This window comes from Agelaius tricolor, unplaced genomic scaffold (assembly GCF_023055355.1).
Source record: "Agelaius tricolor isolate 1412-34295 unplaced genomic scaffold, bAgeTri1.0.p SCAF_23, whole genome shotgun sequence".
NCBI lineage: Eukaryota > Metazoa > Chordata > Aves > Passeriformes > Icteridae > Agelaius > Agelaius tricolor.
This window is the reverse complement of record NW_027269283.1, coordinates 7,721,659-7,737,834: the sequence shown is the minus strand read 5'-3', so window position 1 is coordinate 7,737,834 and position 16,176 is coordinate 7,721,659. Positions and strand designations below refer to the sequence as shown.

General features: G+C 51.5%; 1 protein-coding gene across 14 annotated transcripts in view; it reads right to left on the bottom strand.

Moving 5' to 3' along the window:
- Positions 1-7,015, bottom strand: part of KCNQ2 (potassium voltage-gated channel subfamily Q member 2) — a 74,959-nt gene extending 67,944 nt beyond the window's left edge. For 6 of the 14 annotated variants that reach the window (XM_071446759.1, XM_071446763.1, XM_071446770.1 and 3 more), the window contains exon 1: positions 6,597-7,008. In XM_071446759.1, the coding sequence (XP_071302860.1) occupies positions 6,597-6,892 (296 nt within the window). In that variant the 5' untranslated portion in view covers positions 6,893-7,008. Of the gene's footprint in view, positions 1-6,596 lie in introns of all 14 variants that reach the window. The other 8 variants (XM_071446765.1, XM_071446769.1, XM_071446766.1 and 5 more) reach the window with 3 other exon arrangements.
- Between the last annotated feature and the right edge of the window lie 9,161 nt (positions 7,016-16,176).

Sequence of the window (16,176 nt, the reverse complement as noted above, 5' to 3'; positions counted from 1 at the left end):
CCAGGAAAAGGCCACGGGAGCCACGTGGGGAGCCGAGGTCGCCAGGGCTTCAGGGAGCTGAGCAAGCTCATTCAGCCTGCTCCTCACACAGCCTGCTCCTCACACAGCCTGCTCCTCACTCAGCCTGCTCCTCACTCAGCCTGCTCCTCACACACTCAGCCTGCTCCTCACTCGGCCTGCTCCTCACTCGGCCTGCTCCTCACTCGGCCTGCTCCTCACTCGGCCTGCTCCTCACAGAGCCTGCTCCTCACAGAGCCTGCTCCTCATACACTCAGCCTGCTCCTCACACAGCCTGCTCCTCATACACTCAGCCTGCTCCTCACTCAGCCTGCTCCTCACACGGCGTGCTCCTCACTCGGCCTGCTCCTCACTCAGCCTGCTCCTCACTCGGCCTGCTCCTCACTCAGCCTGCTCCTCACTCAGCCTGCTCCTCACTCAGCCTGCTCCTCACACGGCATGCTCCTCACTCGGCCTGCTCCTCACACAGGCTGCTCCTCACACAGCCTGCTCCTCACACACTCAGCCTGCTCCTCACACACTCAGCCTGCTCCTCACACACACAGCCTGCTCCTCACTCAGCCTGCTCCTCACTCAGCCTGCTCCTCACACACTCAGCCTGCTCCTCACTCAGCCTGCTCCTCACTCAGCCTGCTCCTCACACAGCCTGCTCCTCACACACTCAGCCTGCTCCTCACACACTCAGCCTGCTCCTCACACAGCCTGCTCCTCACTCAGCCTGCTCCTCACACAGCCTGCTCTCAGGGCAAAACAAATTTGACATCGGAATGTCTACTCCTGCAGTCCTGGTGGAGTCATCTTTCGTCACAGGTGGCTGTCAGAACAGCCCAAAGCTTTTTGTCTTGCAGCCTGATTAGGAGCATTTAAATGGGTGGTGGTGGAGGATCCTGCACCCCCTGTCCTTCTGCACCACCTGGTTTTGCCATCATGTGTTCAGTAGTCAGCTACATCTAAATACACTCTAAATGCATTCTAAATACATTCATGAAACTCAGTCCAGACCACCACAACAATCTGGTTTTGCAATGTGGTTCCTTTTGGACCATCAGGGGTGAAAAATCATTGCATTATTCTAAAGAAGTGTGTGTCTCAGTGCTGGAGACTCCTCTCTTTGATGTGCAGGGACATCACAGCAACAGGGACAGCCACTAATCCTCTGTAGGAACCACTCCCCACCTTTCTCAGCTCTACCATATCTGTTCCACAGGAGGTTACATGGCAGGAAAAGGGACTGGCACAGCTCCCTGTCACCACAATTTAAAGAACAATCTGTTCCTCAGGAACTAAGAAACCAGTGAGCATTTGGGCTACCTTAAAAAAGGTTATGCAGGGCTAAGTGTTTGCTACTTAACTCCCAGAAGCTGAACACTAAATTTACCTGCTTTTTATCCATGTGAGCACCACTGATGCCGGGCAAACCCTGTGCTCTGCTCACCCTGGGCACAGTGGCTCACCCTGTCACCCTTTCCTTGTGCTACAATGCAAACAAAAAATCAAGAAACCTGATTTTTGTAACTATATCTCTTTGAGATACACCCATCTTCCCTTTAGTACAGAATTTGGAGCTTGCATTTTGGGTTATTCCTTCTTTAATACATCGAACCACAGCAAGACTCATCTGAGGTGTGTTGCAGCACAGAAAAAGGAGGTCACCCAGGGGATCAGCTTGTTTTTCATTTCCTTAATGTCAGTGTGGGGTGAATATGATGGCTGGAACGTGACACATTAAAGCAACTGAAATCAGGCTGCTCCCACCAAGCTCTGACTAAGCAGCTGGAGAGGAGCTCGTGAGGCATCCCAGCAGGAAGGTGCCCTGGTCCCTGGGGTGGACAGGACCCCCCAGCTCAGGGCAGAAGCCCTGGAGGTCAGAGCCCAGCAGGTTTATTAAGCCCAGCACCTCTGGGAGGTCTGTGCTGGCCCCTTCATCCCCCTCAGCCTGGAGGTGGGCAGGGGAACCCAGGAGAGGCCCCTGCACATCACTGGTGGATGGGCTGGGTTGGGTGGCATCTTACCTGCCCACAACAACCCTGTCTGAGTTGAGGGCTTGCCATGAACTCCCCAGGGTTTGGGGACGGACAGTTGAGACTGTCAGACCACACTCACCCCGAATTTTGGGGTAAGAGATTATCTGGAAATGGATCTGTGTGAAATAACCATCGGTTCTGAGGAGTGAAAGGAGTCACAAAAGAGGCCACATCTGCAAAGAGAAACCCTGGAACTCCAGGGAAGCCCCTCATCCACTCTCTGTGCTCCCCCTGAGCCAGCCATGGCCATGCCAGGATGCAGGCAGAGCAGGCAGGGCACAGGAGAGAGAGGTGGCTTGCCTGGGTGAAAAGGGAAGAACAAATGGGATAGAGATGGCACAAGGAAATTTGAATGGAATTAGACAGGGAGGAAATGTTCCTCCTTATTATAATTTAAGTCCATGCACTTGCTTAATTAACTAAATGTATGGTGCACAGTATGAAGATGAAAAATGCACCCAAACTATTTTTAACACACTTAAAGAGATGCATCAGGGTTGTAAATTCTAAGTAGGAAATGCAAGAATTATGTTGGTTCCTGAGCACACAGCTTTAAAAGTGCCTGAATCCAGGCTGTTTTCTTGCCGCTGTTCCTTGCAGCCCCTTCTTCAGCTCAGGGACCAAAGCTGAGCAGCTCACCCAGGGATCAGCAAATGTGTCTCCAGACACCTCAGACCATGGGGGTGCCCAGTGTGAGCACCCTGCTTAGGCTGGCACAGAACAGCAATCCCTCCTGAAATAAGATGGCAGGTAGGGACAAAAAAATCACTTTCAAGTATTCCAGCCCTTCCTGTGCACAGGACAGGTGACAGAAACCAAGCCAAAAGGGCTAGAAGGGAAAAAAAAATCATTCAGGGTAATAAAATGGAAAACTTTTAGGAGCCAAATGCCCACCTGCACAGAGAACTAAATTGAGGTCTAAGTGCTGCTGCACCCATCAAAAAGCCTGACCTGCTATTTAGATACAGCTTAACTTTTCAAGTTTCAGTTCAGCCTTGAAGAGAATGAAGCCATGTGCTGCAATGTAAAGGATCAGTCACAAAAAAAAAAAAAAAATTATAAAAAAAGGTGGGGGAAAATAGAAAAGAAAGATATTGAGAGAAATATTGGGAGAAGGTGAGAAATAAAGCAGGCTCAGACTTCTGGGAGAGCACCTCTAGCTACACTCAAAAATGGGACCCCCAAGGCTCAGCTGTCCATGGGGTTATGCAAAATATATATTATATATTATATATTATATATTATATATTATATATTATATATTATATATTATATATATCATATTATATATATCATATATATCATACACACAGCTCCCAAGAGCAGGTCACCCAGTTGTGTCAGTGTAGGAAGAGCTATTAAGTACAAAAATGAATCATAACACAGAAATATAAAACCCTGCTTTTGCTCACAGAGGTAACAGCTCTGCTTTTAGAGAGGCAACATCTGAGATGAGACCAGGGCTGGGGGAGTGAGAGATTCCCTGGTTTGAATTTCCCTGATTTCTTATGCATGAAATGGTGAGAAAGGGAATGATCGACAGCAGGAAGAGGTGGGGAATGCAATCAGATGGATTGGATCTAGGATGCAGCACTGGAAATAAATGCAACCTGCACAGGCTTCTCAAGGCAGAGCATCAGACCCAGCCTGGGCCTCTGCAGGCAGGAATTTAGCAGAGGTACTCACCCAGAGGCACCTCTCACATTTATTAAAACATCTCTATGCTGGGAGAGCCCCAATAGTTTTTGTCTTGGCTTTGGGTGCAGGGAGCTGCCTGAGCAGCCCTGGAGCAGCCCCGTGCCTGCAAAGGCAGCTGGGTCTGCAAGCATCTCTGTGAGATAAAACCCAGCCTTGCAGCATCACAAACTCACACTGGAAATCAATCTGCACGCAAGAAAGTCCCTGTGAGCAGCAGAGCAGGGAAATTGGGGTGCTGGCAGTAGAGAGGGCTGACTGAAGCCAGGACAGTGGCAGGACAGGGCACCCTCATCCACAGCCTTCTTCAGGACTCCCATTCCGGCAGGATGAGGGCTAAAGGTGCTTTTGTGCTCCAGGCTTTGGCACAAAATGAGGTTTTGGAGCATGAGGAGTCAGAGGGACCCCAATAGCACACACAGGGCACTGCACTGGCCTTTGGGACATGGGAATGGCTCCAGCCCTTCCATACAAACTTTGTGACCTTGAGACAGGCTCGTCATCCTCCCACACCTTTGATTAGGCTTTTTATCTGTCCTGTCTGTCTGCATTACTGACTCTCAGTTACAAATCCCCTTCCAACACCCCCAGACCTGGCACAGGCCATGCCAGGCTCACCCGGGCTGCAAGGGGGGATAACTGAGGCATGAGCTTATCCTGGCAGCTTTGTGTGAAGGTTCCCATATCCTTCAGCTCTTCCAAAGCTGCAACTGCAACCTGCCAAGGCTAAACCTGTCATGGGTACAGCACAGAAAACCGGAGTCCATAGAACTTCCCAATACACTTTAAAAAAGGGATGATATCACCAACTCTTGACAGACATTGGTGCAATTACCACTTCAGCCCAGAATTCAGCCTCCATTTCCCAGCAGGTGCGTGAGGGGAGGGGGCAGAGGCTGGTTTCACAGGCTCCCTGTGGTGCCACAGCAGATACAAGTGGAGTCACGAGCCCAGAACAAACGGAGCTGCTCGGGCTGGGGGGATGCAGCTCCATGGTGAGAGCCAAGGGGCACTGGGAGCAGCCTGGCACTGGGAACAGGGCAGTTTGGGGTGGCCCTGGGAGCACTCCTGGCTGCCCAAGCAAATGCAGAGAGCCAAACAGGTCAGAAGTTAAGACAGAGCAGCTGAAGAAGCCAAAGATGTTTGTAAAGCCCTCACAGTCAGAGCTACCCCTGCTGTTTGTCATTCAGCATTCAGCCCCTTCCATGTCTGTCACTGTCACCCCAGTGTCCCCAGCTGGGGTCTCAGCTGTATTTAACAGCACACTGCACACAGCATCCCCACCCTCAGTGCACACACAATAACCCAGCTCCCAGCATGAACACTTGGCCCCTCCACACCTTTCTGGAAGATTTTGAGACACAAACCACCCACAACTCCAGAGCATGGATGGGAGCATGAAAGGTGCTCAGGATGCCCAGTGCTGGACTTCACACTCCTCATCACAGCTGCAGCTGAGCTCCACAGATGCTCTCTCTTCTCCTCTCCCATTTCCCAGGGGAGATGAGCTTCCCCAAGGGCCCCAACTTGCTGCAGTGCTCAGCAAACCTCCCCCTTGCACCCAGCAAGGATCTCCCTTCTCCCACTGGTCCCACCAACACCTCCAAGGAAGGCCTCAATGTACAAAATGGCTGAGGAGCAGAAAGCACATCCCAACTCCTTATCTTACAGCAGCACAACAGCAAAAGGATGGAGATGGGGGGAGCAAACAGAAAAGGCCCCAAAAATCCTTTTGCCGTAGCTGACAGAGGCCCTGGCTATGAGGAAAAACATCAAAACAAAACAAAAAAAGCATCAGCACCAAGGGTAGGAGCAGCTCAGCCTGAGCCCAGGCCTGCAGAAGAGCCCGGTGGGACTGTGGAAAGTCCCAGAGGGAAGGGAGTTGCAGTAACACCGAGATTTATCTTGACCCTCCCTTTGCAAGCCTGGGAACAACGGGAAGTCATCTGCACTCCTATGCAGCAATGCTTCAGGGATCAGGGAATCCTCCTGCCAAACGCGGGTCAGCTGGGCCATTCCTGCCCAAAACCCGGGTACCCGGGGGGGGATGAACACCCAGGGATGCTCCTTTGTTTACCGCTCGGCTGTACAGGCAGGGAGCCCCAGACACTGATTAGCATTTCTTTCTAGACACATCTCCCATTCAGACGCTTCCCACCGCGGGCAAGAAATACCTCCAGAACCCTGAGCAGAGCCCCAGAACCAACCCCGGCCCCAAACCGACCGCAGCCACCCAGCAGGCAAAGATGGGGCCGGGGAGGGAAGGATGCTGGGGGGGTGGGGGGGAGGAGAGACGGTGCCTGAGCAGAGCTTTTTGTTCCTCTGCTCACAGCATTGCTATGGTGATTTCAAGCAAGACGGAGGAACAGACGCTACCCATCACTCCCGCTGCACCGACCGCATGAGCAGCCCCTTCCCCCGCAGGCAGGAGCGGGCAGGGGGAGACAGGGGCTCGGTGCAGCGCACCTCTCCTGGGAGCCACCCCCCAGCTCTGCAGGGGCAGCTCCTTCCCCCCCGCCCCCTTCCCCGGATGGCCATCACCGCCCCGATCCCGGGCACCGCCTGGGCTGGGGCGAGGGATGCGGGATGCGGGATGCGGGATGCAGCGGCGGCCCGGCCCGGCCGGGCGGCCCGACTGATATCGGGGAGGATGGGGGGAGAGGCTCAGCCTCCGCCCCCCGCAGCATCCCCCGGGGCTCCCCAGCCAGCCCTGGCACCCAGCATCCCTTCCCCGCACCCGCTCTGCAGCTGGAGCATCCCCCCCTCTCCGGCGCATTTGGGGGCTCAGGGGATGCAGGAGGGCACCCCGACCCCGGGGGGGTCTCTGCCGCCAGCTTTGCCCCCCACCCTTTTACTCACACGTATGCGTGGTAAATGAAAGCCCATCCCCGCGGTCTCTCCAGCACATTGTAGAGGAAATTCTGCAGCTTGCGGTAAAAAGCATTCCTTTTGGGGGGCTTCCCGCTGCCCGAGACCCCGGAGCGCGGCTTGCTGAGGATGCTGCCCCGCTTGGAGCTCTCGGAGCCGGCGATGAGCAGCGCTCCGTCCCGGCTGGAGTCCGGGGCGCCCGGGTCCAGCCCCACGAAGCCCACCTTGAGCTTCTTCTCGGCGGCGGGCCCCGGGTAGACGCCTCCGTTGCGGGATTTCTGCACCATGGTGGCGGCGGGGGGCGGCGGGGGGCTCCGGCGGGGGCTCCGCCCGCGCTCCCCGCCGCTGCTCCGCGCCCGGCGCAGCCGAAGCCGCAGGAGCCGCTGCAATCGGCTCCGCCAGCGCCGCCCCGCCGCCGCCCGCCCCCTTAACCCTTGGCATCCCCCGCCGGCAGCAGCATCCCGCATTCCCCCCGCTCCCACCCACTCCTAAAAATCCGGGCTTGCCATTCCGCCCCCCCCCCGAAATTTAAAAAAAGCGGATCCGACGGCGCCCACCAAGAAAAGCAGTGTCGGGCGTTGTTCCCCCAAATGTAGGTCCCCCCCTAATGCAGGGAGGGATATCCCACCCTCAGATCAAGGGACAATATGTTCCTGCTGCCCACAGCGCGGTGTTTGCTCCCCAAACCAGGCTCTGGCACCCCCCTCAAACCCCCATGTGAGGTTGTGAGGTTGGGGGCTCCTCCTGCCCCCCGGGAAGGGCTGGACAGTGCCCTGGGATGGGATTCCAGCCCTGTTCTCCCACTGGCAGCGGGTGCAGACATTGCCACAGTGTCACAGGGGTACCCAATCTGTGCCCCCTCTCCGTGAACCCACTCAGCAGCAGACCTGCTCAACCTTTCCACAAATCCCACTGTGCAAAGTCATTCCCTTCTCCACGCTTCCCGACCTCTTCCCAACCTATCGTCTTGGTAGCCCAAATTCAGCATTCGTGCTGAAACTGCACCATGACATGGTCACCAAGTCGCTTAGAAGCCAAGCTCCCAGCACAGAAAGTCCATCTCCAGATGTGCTGACCCAAACCAGCTCTCTAATACCCCACTATTTATAGTCTAGTAGCAGCATTTTCCCCCTTATACCATGGCTGGATTCTGCCCCAAGGAATATTTCCTGCTGACACACCTTCGCTGGACTCAAGAGGAGACAGGCAGACTACCTGCCTGGCAAAGAAGACAGGACAAAGGTGCTTGCCCCACATAATTATCCTCCATGGAAAGGGCTCTTTGAAGTGCAATGGGAAGACCTGCAATCAAATAAAATCAAGCCCAAGGTCATCATCTCCTTCCCAGCGGCATTTCTATCCCTTACAACCCAAAAAAATCACAGGTGATCTGTGAACTGCACACCTCTTCATGTTCTTTGTAAGGAAAACAAGGCTTTGGGACAAAACTTTTTGTTTGCAAATTAAATAGCAAGCTCAGGGAAGCTGCACCTTTCATCATAAATACCTCAGCACAATGTCAGTAGAGAAGCAGCAAAATGGTGGCCCCGAGTTTTATGGCTGCAGGAGCCACCCAGGGCTGGGTTTTGTTGGAAAACCAATCTTACCACTCTGTATTGTTGCCAGCTTTTCCTGAAATTCATATTTAAACGAGGAAATCAACATAACCTTTCAGAGTGCTCTTCTCAAGTCCTGGCTTTTTGGTCCTCTCCTAATTTCTCAGGAGGATCCCAGTGAGAACTAATGGATAAGAGGAGCACTGAGATTAAAGCTGATGCCTCTCACTCCCCAAACCCTGTCATGCACGTCGAGAGAAGAGTGAGCGTGGAGCAGCCCTACATTTTTTATGAACAGAACATTTCCTGTGACCCATATTCTCTCCAACACATGGCTGAAAGAGAATCCATCTCTGCAAGGCAGGCAGAAAACTAAAGCTGGGTTAAATACTGCAAAAACAGATCTGCAAGTATGTCTGAATAAATTGCTCAATTCAATGAGGGGCCATTCTATTCATTATTTGTGAACACTTGTAAGATCATTAGTCTTCTTTAATAGGGTGGCCAATTACAAATGTGCCTGGCACTAATGTACAAAGTGCATTATTATAGATCCAGTGACGCAGTCCCAAAGCAGGAAATATCCCCCTCCACAAAAAGGCCAACAACAAACAAAGGAAGCAATTTTCAATTAACAAATTGAAGATTACAAATAGTCTGTGAGCCCCAAAGAAGAATCTAAATTCAACACACTCCTCTTTGCCTAATTAGTTGGTCATTCTCAGTGTCACACTGCAGCACAGCTCTGGGTATCCTGCATTTCTGAGACCACCAGAAATGGGGAGTGGGAAAGGCAAGGGGTGGGATCTCACCCTTTCCAAGTCATGGGTGGGCTCAGGAAAGGCATGGTGTGGTTGTAGGGACTGTCAGGGATTGTTGTTTCACTCAGGAGGGAGGCAAAACCTCAAAGGAAAACAAGACCGACCTTGAGAGCAAGTGCATCAAAGATTGTCTCTTTTTTGTGAAAAGAGAGCAGTGGAAAATGCCTGAAATTGTGGGTGAAGGCCTCTTCTAGCCTCACCCCTTTTTTCTTTTGACCTTGGACTCTTGGGGCATCTCTAACTCATTTTTTATAATATTCCATGGGTTGGCACCACCAGATGCAGTCGAGTGTTCAGAAGCACATGGCTTCACCCTTTCCACCCCCACGTGTCACTCACAGGAGCTGTCCCTTGATCCAGTGTCCAGTGCCTGGCCAGCTGCAGCCCTGAAAGGAGCAGCAACTGCTTACAAACACTGAGCTGTGATGTCCTGCATGAAGCCTGCAGCAGGTAATTTTGGAGATGAAGTCACTTGTGTGCCACTTTTGCTGGGTGGCACAAGACAAGACACAGCCATTAACACTGGGAATTAATGAGGTATATAAAAGCAGCAGTGGGAAGGTGCTTTTATCTGATCCAAGGACATTATGTCTCCACAAACAAACAGAATTACTGAGTCAGTCCTTTGCTTTCAACACTGGTGATAGCTTTAAAACACAAACACCATGGCAGACAGCTGAGACCCTGAAGGTAGGATGAAATCCATCAGTCCATGTTAAGATACAGAAAGTCCATGCTCTGTCCCCTGGCGATTTTGGAGATGTAGTAAGAAATGACTGGTGTGAAATATGTAGAATGACTCCAGGGATAAATTTCTGCTTGAAACACTGAACAAGAGCCCTTTCTCTATCCCCACCCAGCTGGTGGTTTGTGTGAACTGTGCTACCCATAGCCTGGGTTTTGTCACTCACAGCTCTCTCTCCCAGAGCTATTTTCAAACCCTAAAGCAGATGGCTTTACCTCCCCTTGTACAGGATGCTGCAACATCCCAGCAACATTAACCTGCCAAGGGAAAAGACATGAACAGCTCAGTCTCTCTGCACCCAGTGTCCACCCATCTCGCTCTGCTTCAGCTCCCCCTCACCTCCCACCACCCCCATCCTCTTCTCTGAGCAGGAAACAGCCCTCAAGAGCCCCTGTCTATTGATTACTCATGTCTCTTCCCTGCCTGACTCTTCCCAACACATGCCAAGTCAGTTTTGGCTTTGATACCAGCAGCCCTGACCCAAGAGAGGTTGGTTCATACAAGGAACTCGACCTGGAAGGAGATGCTTCCCCAGAATAAGGTGGAGCCTTCAGGGGAAAAAAGCTGTAGGAAAGATAATTCCTGTGCACAAATGGAGAAATCTATGTATTTCCAAAGGAGGAAGGTGAGTATGACATTTCTGACTGGAATAGAAGGCAATGCTCAGCCAAAGCTTCCACATTTGGGATGAAGAGATGTGGTACAGCTGCAGAGGATGTGCAGGGTGGTGAGGACACTGGTGCAGAAGGACCACCTCGAGAGCAAGAGGGTCCAAACTGGCAGAGAGCAAAGGCTGCTTTTGGCACTCACTCACAACCACAGCATCAGCACTGATTTTTTTAAACTTTTTTTTTAATCACCTGAAATGAAGATGTACCAGATGGTTTTCCAGTCCTGATCAAATCTGACAGTCATCTGTTTCAATGCTAATTAAGTTTCTGTCCATTTTCATCAAAACTAGAAGCCCTGATAGACAGAGGCTCCCCAATGGTTCCTTCTTCCCCCTTCAAAGGGGATTTTAAAGTGTATTCTCCTCTTTAGCAGGCACAGGAAAAGGTGCCCATGAGGAGGCCACGCCTCCCAACCACTAAAAATCTTTAGATCAATCAGAATTTGCAAGCAACATGCTGACAAGAAGAAGCCAGGCTCCCTTCATCCTGCTGCTGACAGAGCTGCTTATTTTATATTACATATTTATTGGATGCAAAATTTCTGTGCCACCATCCATCTTCCTGCCCTGTTCTTAGACAGCACCGACCTCATTGGAGGCTGCTCCAGAAAAAAGTCAGGACAAATCCTGCTGTATGAGATCAGCTTGAGCTGCAGCTGGAAGTGTCTGACTGTATGAACAGAAATCTCTCCAAGTTATGCTGAATCGACTTGGGAGATACACATGCTCCATTCTTGACTAGAAATTTATGTTCCTCCTTTCTAAGGGTGATTAAAATTGCTGAGGTCTAAATATTAATTTGTGCTGTGGAGGCCTGACTTTAAGGAAAACTGGTTTCTGGAAAGAACAGCTGCTTGACTGGGCATGTGGAAGGAGAAACAAGTGGAAAAAAAGCAAACTTAAGGCGAATTCTCTTGAATTAAATTGCAATACTCTCAGAGCACCCACAAAGCTGAAATTAAGTCACACCAGCCCATTTCCCTGTCACCTTTAGACTGCTGTGCTTCTGTCCCACTCAGGGCACACAGATCCTTCTCCTGGCAAATTCCCCACTGGCCAGGTCTCCTTCCCCATCTCCACTCCCCACCCTTCCATCATTGCCCTCCAGCTCCTTCTCCTGCCCTCACCTCCTTTGGGACCACGTGTAATTTCTTTTCTTCATTTATGCTGTTACCTTGAAGGTATTTTTAGCCCGTGACCACAGTTGCCCCTGAGCCTTCCTTTTCCCAGACTCTGTAAATTTAGCTCTCTTAGTCATCCCTCACGTCTCCCAGTGCTCACATTGTTCCTCCTGACCTCCTTGGGTTTCCTCCTCCTCCTCCTGCACCCACAAGGACCAAAGCCAATGGTCAAATTGCTGTCACCTCAGTGCTCTTTGACCTCATCCCCCAGGACAAGGCTGCTCCAGGACCTCCTCTCACATCCTGATGACCACCACAAGCTCCTTGGGGACAACCACTCAGAGATGGAGGAGCCTTCCCACTCAGAGCCCCCTCCCAGTGTCTCCAAACCAGCGCTGAGCCCCCCACAATACACAGCTTACAGCAACAAAACTAAACTTGGTCTCGCTTGGGAGCTCTTCCAGCCTTGCCTGGGTTCAGGAGCTTGGAATCCAGCTCAGGACTGGCTCTGGTCCCAGTAAAGCACCTCCCAGAACTATAACTGCATCCTGGCTGAGGCCCAGTCCCACAAAGCCCATTAGGTGCTTTGTTCCCATTCAAGCACCTGCCTCCCACTGACTTCAAAGCTGAATCAAAACCTGCATGAATATTTAGGGACTGGAGGTTGTCATCCAAAAGAAACAAGCCCATACTGAAATAGCTGATTCTGACACATCATCTCTGCAAGGAGGGGCACATCAGATTGATCTGTGCTCTAGCCTGACATGGAGGGGAAAGCAGCTCAAATAAATAGGTTCCAGATGCTCCCAGGTGTCCTGGGTTAGGAGGGGAGCAGCATGAGGAGATGCTAAAGCCCTAAACCTGCATGGAGAAAAAAATTATTTTCTTTTTTTTGATGCAAAAGCTTTTTTCCAATTCCTTTTCTTTCTTTCTGAAATGTCAAAATCTACAGATTTGGAAAGTAAGAAAACCAAACCCAATTACTAAAATACTGAAAAACTTGAAGGCTAATTATTTTACCTCTTCATTATTGAGAGAGATTTTAAAAAAACCTTTCCAAATGTAAAAAAAATCTGCTTTACATTTTTTCCATGTATTTTTTTTTTTCCATTTCAAAAATATTGAAGAAAGAATATTAGATTTTGATTTTAGTTGGGAAGGCTGCTTTTGATCCATGTTTCGGGTTTAAAAAAAATGGAAGTATTCTGTTGGGAAGCTGCCAGGCAGACGTGGCTGTCTCCATGCTCCTGCCTCTGTCACAGCATAACATGTGTCATCTGCAAAGAAAAACTTTCAAAGTAACTAAATTCATAGTTTCTCTGCACCATGGGCTTTTGCTGCAGGCTTTCGTCAGTCTTTCAGCCTGGACACCTGGGAAATCAAAAGAACGTGAAAGGGCAAGAGTTTATGATTTATTTATCTTTAACCTGAGGTCTTAAGGAAAGCTGGTGTACGTGCATCTGCATCTCTCTTCCTTCCTGTAACAACTGCAGAGCTTTTGGGCAATCTTTATCTTCTTTATTAAAGATAGGGGGGACATTTCAGATTGCTTTGAGTGAGAGTATGTGATGAGAGAGAGGACAGAAATCTCCTCAGTACAGGAACTGGTGATGCATGGACACAATAATGGACATCAGAGAACCCACAGGACATTATTAGAAATATAAAACCATGGGAAAATGGGCACACCTGGTTCTACTGGTGATGAAATTCCATCTTTGTGGGCTCACTTTGGGAAGCACCTGCTAAACATCTCGGGTGTTGGACAGCGCAGGATCAAGCGCTTTGGGCACGTTCCCCCAGGTGAAAATGCGGGTGCTGTGCCTGCAGGGTGGCATTTCCTCACTTCCAGCCTGATTTTCATGCAAACCCCTCTTTTGTTCTCCCAACTTCACCTTGCTCATGCTGTTCCTGTCCTCGGGGACCCATCGATCACTGTCACCTCCTCCCGCCCTCCCTGGTCACCACAGTCCTTCAGGGCAGGGCTGGGGACAATTCCAGGCTGTGTCCTTGAAGAGGATCCTCACCTCTGTGCACTGATGTGAGGGATGGCAGGGCTGGCACACACTCTCCTGTGTCCCCTGCCCTCCTGCCCCTCACCAAAACCCAGCTCAGACACCCACAGCCTGTGCCAGGTGACTGCTGTCCCACCCATCACACCCCCACAAAGCTGATATTTGGGGATTGTCCTCTTTGCCCTGCTTGTGTCCCCATCCCAAAGCCTGGCTGCTGCCAGACTCATCGCTCTGAGTGCTGTGGCTGGCCAGGACTGCAGAGAGCATTCAGCAGATACAAGGCATGAGAACAGTGCCAGACTAGGGGTGATTACAAATCACTTAGACTTAGCAAAACCAGGCCATCCTAAATTTGCAGGCAGCAAAGGAGTATTTGTGAGCAGAGCTGAACTGAGTTATTGGAAGATGCTGCAGTAGCTCTCCATAAAGCATCAGAGTGGTGGCTAAATGCTGCCCAAGGCAGAAGGGAGAGTCTGGCCCAGAGCTGCACCCTGGGCTGGGCTACAGCTCCAGTTTCTCTTCAGCTCAGCAATATTCCTGCACAGGGTAAAGCACAGGCCAAGAGGAGGATGGGACCTGCCAAGTGGTGCATTGCCCTGGCCAGAGCTGCTGCTTTGTGCTCCCCTGGCTGCAGTGCACCTGAAAAGGTTCATCTCTAACTGGGGAAATGCAGAGGGAGGTTGTTAAAGGAAATCAGTCAAAACCTCCCAGGTTGTTACAGAATGTTGGGGAGAGGCATGTTGGCATGTTACAGAATGTTAGGGGAGAGCCTGGCTTCCCTCCCTCCACTCTGAATTTGTACCTCTGGGGCCAAGGGTGGCTGATGGATTTTGTGAAGGGGGTGTGATGGAAGCAGATGGAGCAATGAGACCCACCCAGCCATGGATGCTCTCTGCCCTGATCAGCCTTTTCCCCCAGCTTCTGGTCTGGCCCATCTGCTTCCCAAGAAGGTTTAGTCCAAGGTCTTTGTGCCCAGCTCCAAGGACATGAAACCCATGGAGAACTCCTCATCCCCAGGCACTGCCCAGGCTGTGGGGGTGGCCTCAGCCCCACCTGCTCTGACCTGGGTGCCCAGCATTGTGCAGATCTGCTCAGGAAAGAGGCCAAGCCCAGAGACTTGGGCTGGGGAGCAGAGCAGAGGTGATTTACACCAGAGCTGGATGGAGAGCTGCCCGGGGCAGTGCAGCCCTGCAAGGGGAAATGTGCTGTGCCACAGCCCAAGGAGAAGAGCAGCATCTGCTGGGACACAAGGGAAGACATTGCTCAGGGATGAAGTCACTTTCTGAGGTCACACAGTCACTTTGTGCTGCATGTGCATCACTCCCACTGCTACCACGGATGATTCAGCATCTCCATCACCAGCAGCAATGGCAGGACTCCCTTGGGTGATGTCCTCTGGGAATTTTGGGCTGAACAGCACCTTGGCCTCCTTGGCAGTCACTGGCATTGGCTTTCAAGGCAGCAAAAACAGAATGGGAGGTCAGGAGATCTTTGTTTGCTTTTTTCCCCCAGTGGGGTGTGTTTTCAAATGCTGTGTAAATGTCACCAAGACTTTTGAGTCAGCGTGGCACAGGCAGGACCTCAGTGCCTGTGTGGGGTTAAGGTTCAGCAAAGTCTGGTGACAGATGATGGAGCCATGGGAGGGGAGCTGCCCTGACTGGAGAGGTTTTCTGTGTGCCAGTGATGTGTGCCCTGTGCTGGGTCTCTGCAGGGACCTGCCCAGGCTGACAAGGGGCTGTGCCTGATGCTTTAACTCCCCTCCAAGTGCAGAAGGGCAGCAGGCAGTTCAAATTCCCCCAGCTCAGCATCTGCAGCCTGGATTCCACTTGCAATCTTGAAAAAGCCTTATAAATTTTTTAGAGCAGCCCCAAACGCCTGCTGAGTCGGCCAATCAGCTCCAGTGGATTAAGAAAATTTACTTTAAATTATTAACAGCACCCAGCCAGACAGGAGGGTAGAGGTGGGAAAGGAGAAGTACTCATTCCTCATTCCAGTGGATGCCACCAGAGCAGTCAGCACCAGGCTGGGGTTTGGCAGAGGTGTCCATTCACACCTAAGGGATGGTCCCATCCATGGGATTGCCCTTCTCCATCAGGAGCCCCCACCAGCAGTGCCATGCTGTGCACAGGGTGTGCAGCACCGTGGAGATGTCCCTTTTGGAAACTGGGTGCTGGTCACATCCAGCCCCCACACACCTTCCCCTCCTTCCCTCCTCTTCCAGGCCCTTTGGGTTCTCTCCCCTTGAGGAGCTGATCCCCAGCTGTACAGCAGAGCCAGCCCTGATGGTTTTTTGGCTTTCCTACAACCTCAATTAATTTTCCCTCCACCAGCTTCAAATGTCGGGAAATACAATCACATTTGCAAACTCTGGTCCCCAAAGAAACGGCAATAAGCACTTTGCATCTCCCGAGGCTATTCCTTTTGCTTTGGACGTCCCTGCCAGGATCAGGGATGCGGGTCTGGATTTCCTGCGCTCGGCAGCTGTTTCTGCAGGACTTTGTCCCTGTTTCCACGAGATGGCACCGATGAGGCTGCCACGGGAAGCAGCCACCGCGACGCCTTCAGGGAGGACCGGGATGGAAAATGACTCCAAAACAATAAAAGTTGCTATGAAAAAAATGCCTCTGATCTCTGGCTTGTGGC